The sequence below is a fragment of the Rhinoderma darwinii genome, chromosome 4, assembly GCF_050947455.1.
Source record: "Rhinoderma darwinii isolate aRhiDar2 chromosome 4, aRhiDar2.hap1, whole genome shotgun sequence".
Classification (NCBI taxonomy): domain Eukaryota; kingdom Metazoa; phylum Chordata; class Amphibia; order Anura; family Rhinodermatidae; genus Rhinoderma; species Rhinoderma darwinii.
Window position 1 is genome coordinate 195,921,482 of NC_134690.1, and position 14,058 is coordinate 195,935,539.

The window sequence follows — 14,058 nt, forward strand, 5'->3', positions numbered from 1 at the left end:
CCTCCTGCACTGGTCATTCACTTTGAGAGCACTGCTAAAGTAAATAATTATCAGCTCACTGAGGGATCTGGTTACATGCTGCCCATAGAAGTCTATAGAGAGGTAAAGGGGAGGTGGAAGCAGAGTGAGATACAGAGAGGCATGGCGAGACACACACACACGCACACACGCACACACACACACACACTGAATCAGCTTCCAAGTAAGCGCTATAACTCACCCCAGTGCTGGATTCACAGCTACTCTGATCAGTACTGTTGTATAATCTCCTCTATGTTGCTTATGTTTCTGAGGATGTGCTACAACGAGATTGGGGAGCCGGATGTTCTTTTCTATGTGCGCGGTGTATAGAAGACATGATAGTCATTATGCTCCACCGACTATAGAAAACTGAGAATTAGAGATAGAGCCTGCAGAGGGGAAAACGGCTAAATAATGCAAAATACAAGTCATATGATGTTCAGACATAAATTTATTACAGACATATGACATTTTATTCTAAAAAGTTAGGTACGCTGTGATGCATGCACTATTGTATTCAGCCAGTATGGACCTTGGAGAGACACCATTATGCAGTAGTGATTCAAGCTCCAACACATCAGCTGTATTGTGATTCTAGTAAATCTATGGTTTTATATAAAGAATTCTGAAGCTACAAAAGTAAATAAAAAATAAAAATAATAATCCCGCACATTCAGGTAAGGTTATCTATATACTGGCTGTGAAGTACTTATTGTCTCTTCCATTTTTAAATGCACATGTATTCATCTTCTACTGCCTTGTAATGTTAGCAGTATGTAGGACTGGAACATGTCCTAAATTTTATCCTGTGTCATGTGAAATTCATTATCACCACCCACGCAATAATATAAATAGTGTTCTGTGTGCAAAGCCCAGTTTGTTAATACAAAGCTTTAATATAATTCATGGTGAAATCTGCAGGCTAAGGGGTTTCTGTCGGAGGCTTTGGGAAGTAATCTTATACTGTGCACCCTGTCTACGTCTGACTCACTTGTGGCTAGGACATATTTTCCACATTATCATTAGCTTACTTCACGTCTAAACTCATCAGTAAGGGTGTGGTACATACTTTACACTTCACAGACTACCATATTCTACATCTTTTTGAAATTTGCTCTCATCTTTTGTTTTGAACACAGATATGTACTGTATTCATCACCCATATAAAGAGTAAAACAAGCTTTAGCACAGGGAAAGAGCTGCCAAGAGCTGACATGTACGGTATTAGCAGGGAAGAGGCGGGAATGTTACTCGGCTGACTGTATGAATCACTGACTGCTGTGGTGAATATTAACAACATTTACTTCTTTGCTCCAATAAGAACGTCCTGAGGATAAAAAAAAAAAATACAGGCTGTACGAACTTCAAGAAAATAGAACAGCCTGTGGAGACATAGAAGTTGACTGAACAAGATGCTGCTGAAGGGCCTGCTCATTTTCCCTCATATTCTTTGCTTCTTGTCATCATATGCTGCGTCAGGGTAGGAATCATTCCATTTGTCTCAATGTGGGAAGTGTTACATAGATATATGATGTAATCGTGATATGCAAATGTTACATAGATATATGATGTCATCGTGATATGCAAGTGTTACATAGCTATATGATGTCATCGTGACATGCAAATGTTACATAGATATATGATGTCATCGTGATATGCAAGTGTTACATAGATATATGATGTCATCGTGATATGCAAGTGTTACATAGATATATGATGTCATTGTGATATGCAAGTGTTACATAGATATATGATGTCATCGTGATATGCAAATGTTACATAGATATATGATGTCATCGTGATATGCAAGTGTTACATAGATATATGATGTCATCGTGATATGCAAGTGTTACATAGATATATGATGTAATCGTGATATGCAAGTGTTACATAGATATATGATGTAATCGTGACATGCAAATGTTACATAGATATATGATGTCATCGTGATATGCAAGTGTTACATAGATATATGATGTAATCGTGAGATGCAAGTGTTACATAGATATATGATGTCATCGTGATATGCAAGTGTTACATAGATGATATATGATGTAATCGTGATATGCAAGTGTTACATAGATATATGATGTCAGCTTGATATGCAAGTGTTACATAGATATATGATGTCATCGTGATATGCAAGTGTTACATAGATATACGATGTCATCGTGATATGCAAGAGTTACATAGATATACGATGTCATCGTGATATGCAAGTGTTACATAGATATATGATGTCATCGTGATATGCAAGTGTTACATAGATATATGATGTCATCGTGATATGCAAGTGTTACATAGATATATGATGTCATCATGATATGCAAGTGTTACATAGATATATGATGTCATCGTGATATGCAAGTGTTATATACACTACCGTTCAAAAGTTTAGGGTCACTTAGAAATTCCCTTATTTTTGAAAGAAAAGCACAGTTTTTTTTCAATGAAGATAACATTAAATTAATCAGAAATACACTCTATACATTGTTAATGTGCTAAATGACTATTCTAGCTGCAAACGTCTGGTTTTTAATGCAATATCTATATAGGTGTATAGAGGCCCATTTCCAGCAACCATCACTCTAGTGTTCTAATGGTACATTGTGTTTGCTATCTGTGTTAGAAGGCTAATGGATGATTAGAAAACACTTGAAAACCCTTGTGCAATTATGTTAGCACCGCTGTAAACAGTTTTGCTGTTTAGAGGAGCTATAAAACTGACCTTCCTTTGAGCTAGTTGAGAATCTGGAGCATTACATTTGTGGGTTCGATTAAACTCTCAAAATGGCTAGAAAAAGAGAGCTTTCATGTGAAACTCGACAGTCTATTCTTGTTCTTAGAAATGAAGGCTATTCCATGCGAGAAATTGCCAAGAAACTGAAGATTTCCTACAACGGTGTGTACTACTCCCTTCAGAGGACAGCACACACAGGCTCTAACCACAGTAGAAAGAGAAGTGTGAGGCCCCGCTGCACAACTGAGCAACAAGACAAGTACATTAGAGTCTCTAGTTTGAGAAATAGACGCCTCACAGCTCCTCAACTGGCAGCTTCATTAAATAGTACCCGCAAAACGCCAGTGTCAACGTCTACAGTGAAGAGGCGACTCCGGGATGCTGGCCTTCAGGGCAGAGTGGCAAAGAAAAAGCCATATCTGAGACTGGCTAATAAAAGGAAAAGATTAATATGGGCAAAAGCACACAGACATTGGACTGAGGAAGATTGGAAAAAAGTGTTATGGATAGACGAATCGAAGTTTGATGTGATTGGATCACACAGAAGAACATTTGTGAGATGCAGAACAACTGAAAAGATGCTGGAAGAGTGCCTGATGCCATCTGTCAAGCATGGTGGAGGTAATGTGATGGTCTGGGGTTGCTTTGGTGCTGGTAAAGTAGGAGATTTGTACAAGGTAAAAGGGATTTTGAATAAGGAAGGCTATCACTCCATTTTGCAACGCCATGCCATACCCTGTGGACAGCGCTTGATTGGAGCCAATTTCATCCTACAACAGGACAATGACCCAAAGCACACCTCCAAATTATGCAAGAACTATTTAGGGAAGAATCAGGCAGCTGGTATTCTATCTGTAATGGAGTGGCCAGCGCAGTCACCAAATCTCAACCCCATAGAGCTGGTGTGGGAGCAGCTTGACCGTATGGTACGCAAGAAGTGCCCATCAAGCCAATCCAACTTGTGGGAGGGCCTTCTGGAAGCATGGGGTAAAATGTCTCCCGATTACCTCACGTGCTTCGTGAAAAAACACGGATGTGTGAATAGCCCCATTGAATTGCATTGGTCAGTGGGCTGTGAGTTATTTAAACGAATAGCACACCGACATGAAATACGTTTGTTTAACCCCTTCCCGCAAATGGGCGTTACTGTACGTCCTTTTTAGCGGCTCGTTCCCGCAAATTGGCGTACAGTAACACCCTGAGGATGAAGCAGGCACAGGAGCTGTGCGCGCTACATCCTCAACGGGTGTCGGCTGTAATATACAGCTGACATCCCGCTGCAACGGCGGCGATCACTGTTATGTCCGATCGCCGCCATTTAAAGCCTCAAATGCCGCTGTCAATAGCGACAGCAGCATTTAAGTGATTGATACAGAGGGAGGGGGCTCACTCTGTACCCTGTTGGCCCCCCGCGAAAAATCGCGGGTTTCTGATGGTTGCAATGGCAACCAGGAAGCCTAGCAATGGCTTCCTGGTTGCCAGGTACGGGAGCCTATTAGGTCCTGCCCGAGGCAGGACGTAATAGGCTCAACTGTCAGTTATAAAATGACAGTTATAATACACTGCACTACACAAGTAGTGCAGTGTATTGTACAGGGGATCAGAAGATCAGATCTTCCAGTCCCCTAGTATGTGTAAAATAAAAAGTAAAAAAAAGGTTAAAAAAAGTTTTAGATAAATAAATAAATAAAAGTTTTATGTAATAAAAACAATAATCATCTTGTGTCCATGATCAAGTCCTTTATAATTAGAAAAAAATGGAAAAAAAAGACAAAAACTAGACATAATAGGTATCGCCGCATTCGTATCGGCGTGACCTATAAAAATATAATATTATTTATCCCGCACCGTGAGCACCGTAAAAAAAATACAATAAAAAACAATGCCAGAATTTCCTTTTTTGGTCACGTTGTTTCCAATAAAATGGAATAAAAAGTGATCAAAAAGTCGCATGTACCCAAACTTGGTACCAATAAAAACTACAGTGTGTCACGCAAAAAACAAGCCCTCACAAAGCTCCGTCGACATAAAAATAAAAAAGTTATGACTCTCAGGATATGGTGACACTAAAACATTTTATTGTGTAAAAGTAGTAAAACATATAAAAACTATATAAATTTGGTATTGCCATAATCGTATCAAACCGCAGAATAAAGCAAACATGTTGTTTATGCTGCACAGAGAACGCCGTTAAAAATTGATAAAAAAAAAAAAAAGGGGGGGGCGTGGCCTGGATGCTGACCGTAGCGGACGCTTGATTCGGAGCTCCGTCCTCAGACCTCTAAGCGACACTAAATAAGCGACAGAAAACCTGACTTATGCCGGAGTCCCGGAGTGCAGGCGAGATGATGACCAGGAAGAGGGGCAATAAAACCGGCCCGAAGCGCCTGACGGACTTCTTCTCCACCCGCAGCATGAGGCGGGACGACATCCAAGATGGGGCCGGCGGGACTTCTCCAGGAGATTCCGGCGCCTGTGGCAGAAGCTCCGGACCAGCTTCTCCTACAGCTTCTCTGGGTGAGTCATCACACACTCCGGTGTACCCCAGACAGAGATCTAAGGAGAGAGAAAGAGATGGGGTGCATGCAGTTAGCCCTTTGCCAATACCGCATGCTGACAGGGCAGAAGATCAGAGGCTGGAAAGGGAGGAAGACGGGCCTATAGTAAACCCTGACAGACAGAGTCCAGGGGTTTTGGAGGAAGAAGCTGCAAGGGAAGGAGACCCCATATCTAATCTGCCCACCACAGATCAGGTGGCGTCAGAAAAGTTTATTAAAGGCATTGTAATGGCGCTCAGAGGATCTTTGCAGCAGGATATGGCCAAAATCACTGCCATCACTGTGTTAGAAGAGGAGGTGGAAGCTATGAAAAATAAAATGGCGGATATGGAGGACCGAAACAGACGGAACAATGTTAAGTTTCGAGGCATTCCGGAATCGGTGGCACAAGCAGATCTTCATGGGTATCTCCAGAAGCTGATTAAAACCTTATTACCCGACACCCATCCTCCGGATTGGATTATTGATCGTGCTCACCGTCTGCCTAAACCCAAAGCTCTGCCGGCTGACATACCACGCGACGTGATCTCCCGCATTCATTTTTATCATGTCAAGGAGGCCTTGATGTTCGCTGCGCGGAAAAGGCAGCCCTTACCAGATCCATTTGGAGGTGTCCATTTATATGCGGATCTCTCGCAAGCTACGCTGCAAGCAAGGAGGGCCTTCTCCCCGGTAACCCTGGTACTTCGGAATCATAAAATACCTTATAAGTGGGGCTTCCCTACGAAGCTGTTGATAAGGAAAGATGAACGCACCCATGTATTGTGCAAACCTGCTGATGGAGAAAAATTGATGTCAGACTGGGGTTTCCTACTCCCTGGTCCACAGCTGAAAATATCTCCTAGGGGACCGGCGAGGATCTCCCCAGAGTGGTCAAGGAGCACAGATACTAGATGAAAGACTGGCTTTATTGGCTAAACGAGAGGTCGAGTCTCATCTAGCCGAACTTTCACCCCCGAAACCTTTACGGGATCGCCAAGGTTGATGGGATCCTACTGGAACTGTTCCTGGTTCCGGAGAATGTGGTTCTTCAAAAACGATTGCAGTTTTTTATGTTTCTGTTTTTCCCGGTTGTCTTCCCGGTTGTTTTATCCAAACAGCTTTTTCAAGAATATCCTTTTCAGTACAGTCCAAGGATGTAATGTAAAAATGATACAGTGCCTTATGTATGTTATATTGCAGCTCTGTAATAGGGATTATGGCGGTTAAAATAATGTCTCTTAATGTTAAAGGTCTAAATAGCCCTTTCAAAAGGTCGTCAGCCTGGAAGGAGGCTCTGAAATCTGGGGCGGATATTATGTGTCTGCAAGAAACGCATTTTCAGCAATTGAAATGTCCGGCCTTTACAAATGCTAAATTTCCTCATGTTTTTATGTCTAATGCGGGAAAAAAAAAGGCGGGAGTTTTGATAGCTATCAGGGATACGATAGATTTTAAATTGGTGGACTCCCGGGTGGATGGGGGGGGGGAGATTTCTTGCTCTGATATGCTCCATTAACGATACCCTAATCACACTAGTCAATATATATGCTCCTAAGGGTATGTTCACACGCTGAGAGGCAGTTACGTGTGAAAAGACAGACTGTTAACAGCTGCCTCGTTTCACACGTAAAAGCTCCTCCTCGTAATTTACGAGGCGTCTGAGACGCTCGTAAACCTTGAGCCGTGCTTCATTGATTTCAATGAAGAACGGCTCAAATTACGTGGCAAAGAAGTGCCCTGCACTTCTTTGCCGAGGCAGTAAATTTACGCGTCGTCGTTTGACAGCTGTCAAACGACGACGCGTAAATTACAGGTCGTCTGCACAGTACGTCGGCAAACCCATTCAAATGAATGGGCAGATGTTTGCCGACGTATTGCAGCCCTATTTTCAGACGTAAAACGAGGCATAATACGCCTCGTATACGTCTGAAATTTGGCCGTGTGAACATACCCTAATGTTTCTCAGATTAGATTTCTAAACAAAACCATAAGGAAAGTTCGCAAAATCCAGCAGGGACAGCTTATTTTCTGTGGAGATTTCAATATCATTCCAGACAGAATTTTAGATTCTACTAGTAGGAGCAGGAGGTCTCTCCCCACTTTGTCAAAGTGGGTTCAGCAACAGGACATATATGATGTGTTTAGATGTCACAATGCTTCGACAAGAGAATTCTCCTTTTACTCGCCTTGTCACCACACTTTCTCTAGGATAGACTTGTTTTTGGTAGATAAGTGGTTGCTGAATTCAGTGATAAAAGCTGAGGTGGGAGACATTACGTGGTCGGACCATGCCCCGGTCTCCATGCAGGTTGCGCTGTCACCCTGGAATCGGCCGCATAGGTCATGGAGGAACAATACTTTTCTGATGGCCTTGACCCAGTATAGAGGGCGTATTTCCTCCCAGATAAAGGACTATTTTGACCTAAACGATTCACCGGACATAGACCCATTTGTGCTGTGCCCATTATAAAAAACAAAAACAGCTGAACACAGACCGCATACTAGCACAGATTAAATCCCTGGAGATGCAACAGCAATCCTCCCCGTCTTTTACGGTCCACGATGCTCTGGCTAAACTAAGACGGGAATTGAGAGAAATACTGATAGCAGACTTTGATAAAAGTTTAACCTCCCTCCGCATGACATACTACACCTCACACAATAAGGCGAGTAAATATATGGCAAATAGAGTGAAACAAAGACGGCAGAAGTCGAAGATACCGTTTTTGATAGCGGAGGGAAGTGAGCCAAAAATCTCGAATCCCCAAGGGATAGCGGATAGGTTTAGCCAGTTCTACTCCAAATTATACAACTTACAAGGCGACCCCAGTATAGTGCCACCTACAGCAGAGGCAATAGATATATTTCTAGATCAGATTCAGTTGCCGAAAATAACTCCTCTTCAACTAGAGCAGCTAAACGCTCCTATTTTACCAGGCGAAGTGTCCAAAGTTATAAAATTAGTTAAACCAGGTAAGACCCCGGGGCCGGATGGGTTTTCATCCGAATATTACAAATTTAACGAATCTATTTTGACCCCTTACTTAGCTCATATTTTTAATGTAGCCATAGATAGGGGAAGCCTCCCGGCCGAGATGTTGCAGGCTACTATTGTAACAATACCTAAACAGGGGAAACCCCCGACTCTCCCAGCCAATTTCCGACCCATCTCATTGTTAAATTGCGACACAAAGCTTTATGCAAAAATATTGGCCCAACGTCTTTTGACAATACTCCCCACAGTAATTCATAACGATCAAGTAGGATTTACTAAGGGGAGACAGGCACCAGATGGCACAAGGCGCATTATAAATCTAATTTCCAGGGTGGAGGCAGGTCGAACGCCCTCTGTTCTCCTTACTCTGGATGCAGAAAAGGCGTTCGATAGGATACACTGGGGATTTGCCTTTGAAACTATGAGGAGATTTGGATTTTCGGGAGCCATACTAGGGGCAATCGGGGCCTTGTACTCTGCACCTTCAGCCCGGGTGTTGGCTAATGGGATGCTGTCTGAGCCATTTAGTATCACCAATGGAACAAGACAAGGTTGCCCATTGTCTCCTTTGCTCTTTACTATGGTGATGGAGCCGATGGCGGAACTGATACGAATGGATATGGGGGTGTGAGGGATTTCTGTAGGACAGCATAAAATTGGATTGTTTGCGGACGATGTCATACTGACCCTTACAGAACCGTTGTCCTCTCTCCGCAGAGTAGCAGAGATTTTAGCACAATTTGGCAATGTGTCCTATTATAAGGTTAATGCCTCCAAGTCTCAGATATTGGGAGTGGCCATACCATTGACACTGCGACAAGATATACAGAGGGAGTTTCCGTTTGGCTGGGAGGAGATGTCGATCCCTTATTTAGGCATAAAATTGTGCTCGCCAACATCTAAATTAGCTCATATTAATCTTCTCCCTCTTCAGGATAAATTGCAAGACGAATTAAATCGTTTGTCAGATACAGAACCATCCTGGATGGGCAGAATAATCCTGTATAAAATGCTTATCCTCCCCAAGATACTCTATGTGTTTAGGACAGTGGTGGCGCCTCTACCGGCCTTTATTCTCCGTAAGTTACAAGATCAGCTGATGCGGTTTATATGGAAAAATAAGAAACCTCGGGTAGCCAGACAAAGTCTATACATACATAGACAGAGAGGAGGAATGGGGGTACCGAGCCTAGAGGCCTATCATAAGGCCATAGTGTTACGACAATTGCGATACTGGTGCACCGCATCCTCTGGCTCTAGTTGGCCGACGATTGAGCAACACCTGATAGGGGATATTGCTCTGACCTCGCTACTATTAATTCATGCTAAATTTCCTAGGAAGGTACTTCCTAAATTTCCTACAGTAAGAGTGTCGCTACAAGCATGGAGACATATCCTGACAGTGACACCCTCCTCTAATTCGGGGTACAAACTCTTTTTACCAGTAGATGCTCTTGAACTGTTAATACCTGATCTGAATCTGCGTAACTGGGTTAGGTTAGGAGTAGCGACGCTGGCAGATCTTTATGGAGAGGATGGTATTAAACCCTTCTCAGAATTAAGAGAAGAATTTGCCTTGGCTCATTCCGAGTTCTTTAAATACTTGCAGATTCGACATCTCCTCCCGACAAGGGCACACGCACAGGTTTGCATCCCCTCCAGGATACATCATCTGCTATTTGAGGCCTCAGTTATAGAATCTAGCTTAACAAAGTCCTTCTACGAAGTGCTATTGGGAGATACGATGATGGCCAAAAATAAACACATGCTACAATGGGAGAGGGACTTGGGATCCACTTATACCATAGAGGATTGGTCCAGGGCCATTAAGTGGACGTTAGGGTCCACCATGAACTCAAACCTCCTGGAAGTCTATCACAAACTGGTGTTGCGATGGTATTATACTCCCCTTCAGATCTCCAAGATATATCCAGGGGCTAACGCGCAGTGCTGGAGGGGGTGTGGGGGGCTGGGGACCCTACATCACATATTTTGGGAATGTCCCATTATCGCTTCGGTGTGGGTTTCAGTGTTCAATCTGGCCTCCAGATTGTTGGAGGTTCAAGTGACACCAAGTGCAGATCTAGCCCTTCTGTCCCTAAATATGGGAATAATTTCACCGGAAGATAGAGCCTTGGTTTGCCATATTTGTCTGTCGGTTAAACTATTGGTGGCCAGAAACTGGAAGTCAGTCTCGGTCCCGTCTTTGAGGGAAATTATAGAAGAAGTCTCATCCCATTGTGTGTATGAAAGATTATTTGCACTCCGTCAGAACAGAATGAATAGATTTGAAGCTCAGTGGCAAAGGTGGACTGACATGTTCCCAGGTTAGGGCAGACGAAGGTAAAAGGGGACCTACACGGGGATTACATTGCAATAAGAGGAGAAGGGGTTAATAATAATGGTGGAACACAATAAAGGATATGAGAATGTTCTGAGAAAGCCTTCCCTGTTTCCCTATCCCTCCCTTTCCTCCCCACCTTCCCTTACGAGATAATGTTTTCAGGTTGCCTACCTCAGTTGTACAGGATGGTATTACTCTGTTTTGTGATCATCTTCTTGATGGTATAATTTATATGATTATGTACAACAATGTTTTCTATGTTTTCTATGTTTAAAATCAATAAAAATTCAATGTTGAAAAAATAAATAAATAATTGATTAAAAAAAAACAGCGAAAGAATTTCTGTTTTTTGGTCTCCTCACCCCCCAAAAAATTGAATAAAAACTGATCACATTATCACATTTACCCCAAAATGATACTAATAAAACCTACAGCTCATCACATGAAAATCAAGCGCTCACAGAGCTCGTCAACAGAAAAATAAAAAGTTATGACTCTTGGAACGCAATAATGCAAAACGACGGCCCAGACTAATTTATATGTGCAGCAGTTCTTCACCTAAAACCCCACGTCATCATTTGCAGCCCCCATTTGTAGACCCTGTAAATGCAGCGAAAACTATGACATTTTGGGGTCTGTGCTACATATGGGGCTAGTGAAGTCAAAGATTAGACAATGCTGGAGTGCGGATATTTTGTACAATACCACGGACACCCTTTAGAAGTGCGACTCCTACACCCAAAAATGCGGCCTGTGCATGAAGGATTGGTTGAAAGCGTACGTCACTATCCAGGGATAATTCATTTTATTATTCATTCTCCCCATTATTACATCATCCTATTATGACCTGTTGCACTCCGCCCAGTTTACATATACCCTGATGTACTCCACATAGCTTACATATACCCTGATGTACTCTGCACAGCTTACATATACCCTGATGTACTCCGCCCAGTTTACATATATCCTGATGTACTCCGCACAGCTTACATATACCCTGATGTACCCCTCACATATTACATATACCCTGATGTACTCCGCCCAGCTTACATATACCCTGATGTACTCCTCACATGTTACATATACCCTGATGTACTCCGCCCAGATTACATATACCCTGATGCACTCCGCCCAGCTTACATATACCCTGATACACTCCACCCAGCTAACATATACCCTGATGCACTCCGCCCAGCTTACATATGCCCTCATATTATAAGCTGAAACACCAGTAAAACACTAAACAAAACTACTACCAAGCAAAATCTGCGCTCCAAAAGCCAAATGGCGCTCCTTCTGGGCCTGGCAGTGTGCCCAAACAGCAGTTAATGACCACATATGGGGTATTACTGTACTCTGGAGAACCGCTTAACAATAATTTATGGGGTGTGTGTCTACGGTGGTACAAGCTGGGCACAACACATTGGGCACTGAAATAGCATATATGTGGAAAATGGCAATTTTAAATCTGCAACATCCACTGTGCACTAATTTCTACAAAACCTTTGGGGTTAAAATGCTCACTACACTTCTAGATGAATTCCTTGAGGGGTGTAGTTTCCCAAATGGGGTCACTTTTCGGGGGTTTTCACTGTACTGGTACCTCAGCGCAATGCAACATGGAGTAAAAAACAAATTTTGTAAAATCTCCACTCCAAAAGCGAAATTGCGCTTTTTCCCTTTAGACTCTTGCTGTATGTCCAAATAGCAGTTTACAACCACATATGGGGTACTTCCCTATTCAGGAGAAATTTTGTCACACATTTTGGGGTGTCTTTTCTCCTGTATTGCTTGTGTAAATGAAAAATTATGTGCTAAATCTATAGGTTATTGAAAAAAAAATTTTTTTCATTTTCACGGCCCAATTCTAATAAAATCTGTAAAACACCTGAGGGATCAAAATGCTCACTAAACCTCTAATTTAATTCTTTGATAGGTATAGTCTCCAAAATGGGATCACACCTGGGGAATTTCTACTATACTGGTACTTCAGGGGCTCTGCAAATGCGACATGGCCCCCGGAAACTAATTCAGCAAAATCTGAGCTGCAAAATCCAAATGGTGCTCCGTCCCCTCTGAGCCCTGCCGTGGGTCCAAACAGCAGTTTATTACCACATATGGGGTATTGCCGTAATCAGGAGAAATTGCTTTACAAATGTTGAGGTGCTTTTTCTCCTTTATTCCTTATAAAAATTAGAAAATTCTATGTTTTTTCAGAAAAAAAGTCTATTTTCATCTTCACAGACTAATTCTAATAAATTCAGCAAAAAACCTGTGGGGTCAAAATGGCAACTATACCACTAGAAAAATTCCTTGAGGGGCATAGTTTCCAAAATTGAGTCACTTTTGGGGGGTTTCCCCTGTTTAGGTCCCTCCAGGGCATTGCAAACACGACACGGCACCGAAAAATATTCCAGTAAAATCAGTGCTCCAAAATCCAAATGGCGCTCCTTCCCTTCTGAGCACTGCCGTGGGTCCAAGCAGCAGTTTATTACCACATGTGGGGTATTTCCGTAATCGGGAGAAGTAGCTTTACAAGTTTTGGGGTGCTTTTTCTCCTTTATTCCTTGCAAAAATTCAAAAATTCTAAGTTTTTCCACAATAAAAGTAGATTTTCATTTTCACAGACTAATTCGAATAAATTTAGCAGAAAACCTGTGGGGTCAAAATGCCAACTATACCCCTAGATAAATTCCCTGACGGGTGTAGTTTCAAAAATGGGGTCACTTTTGGGGCTTTCCACTGTTTTGGCACCACAAGACCTCTTCAAACCTGACATGGTGCCTAAAATATATTCTAAAAAATGGAGGCCCCAAAATCCTCTAGGTGCTCCTTTGCTTCTGAGGCCTGTGTTTCAGTGCATTAGCGCACTAGGGCCACATTTCTAAAAACTGCAGAATCTGGGCAATAAATATTGAGTTGCATTTCTCAGGTAAAACCTTCTATGTTACAGAAAAAAATGTATTACAAATGAATTTTGTAAAAAAAAATGAAATTTGTAAATTTCACCTCTACATTCCTTCAATTCCTGTGAAACGCCTAAAGGGTTGAAACACTTTCTGAATGCTGTTTTGAATACTTTGAGGGGTGAAGTTTTCAAAATGGGGTGTTTTATGGGGGTTTCTAATATATAAGGCCCTCAAAACCACTTCAGAACTGAACTCGTCCCTGAAAAAAATAGCCTTTTGAAATGTTCTTAAAAATATGAGAAATTGCTGCTAAAGTTCTAAGTCTTGTAACGTCCTCGAAAAATAAAAGGATGTTCAAAAAACAATGCAAACATAAAGTAGACATATGGGAAATGTTAATTAGTAACTATTTTGTGTGGTATTACTATCTGTTTTACAAGCAGATACATTTAAAATTAGAAAAATCATAATTTCTTCAAATTTTCTCTAAATTTTGGTGTTTTTCACAA

At 42.0% G+C, this 14,058-nt stretch overlaps 1 protein-coding gene across 1 annotated transcript in view; it reads left to right on the top strand.

Moving 5' to 3' along the window:
* Window positions 1-1,414: 1,414 nt before the first annotated feature.
* CD109 (CD109 molecule) overlaps window positions 1,415-14,058 on the top strand; it is a 203,979-nt gene continuing 191,335 nt past the window's right edge. The window contains exon 1 of the mRNA XM_075862035.1: window positions 1,415-1,501. Within this exon, the coding sequence (XP_075718150.1) occupies window positions 1,434-1,501 (68 nt within the window). The 5' untranslated portion in view covers window positions 1,415-1,433. The remainder of the gene's footprint in view (window positions 1,502-14,058) is intronic.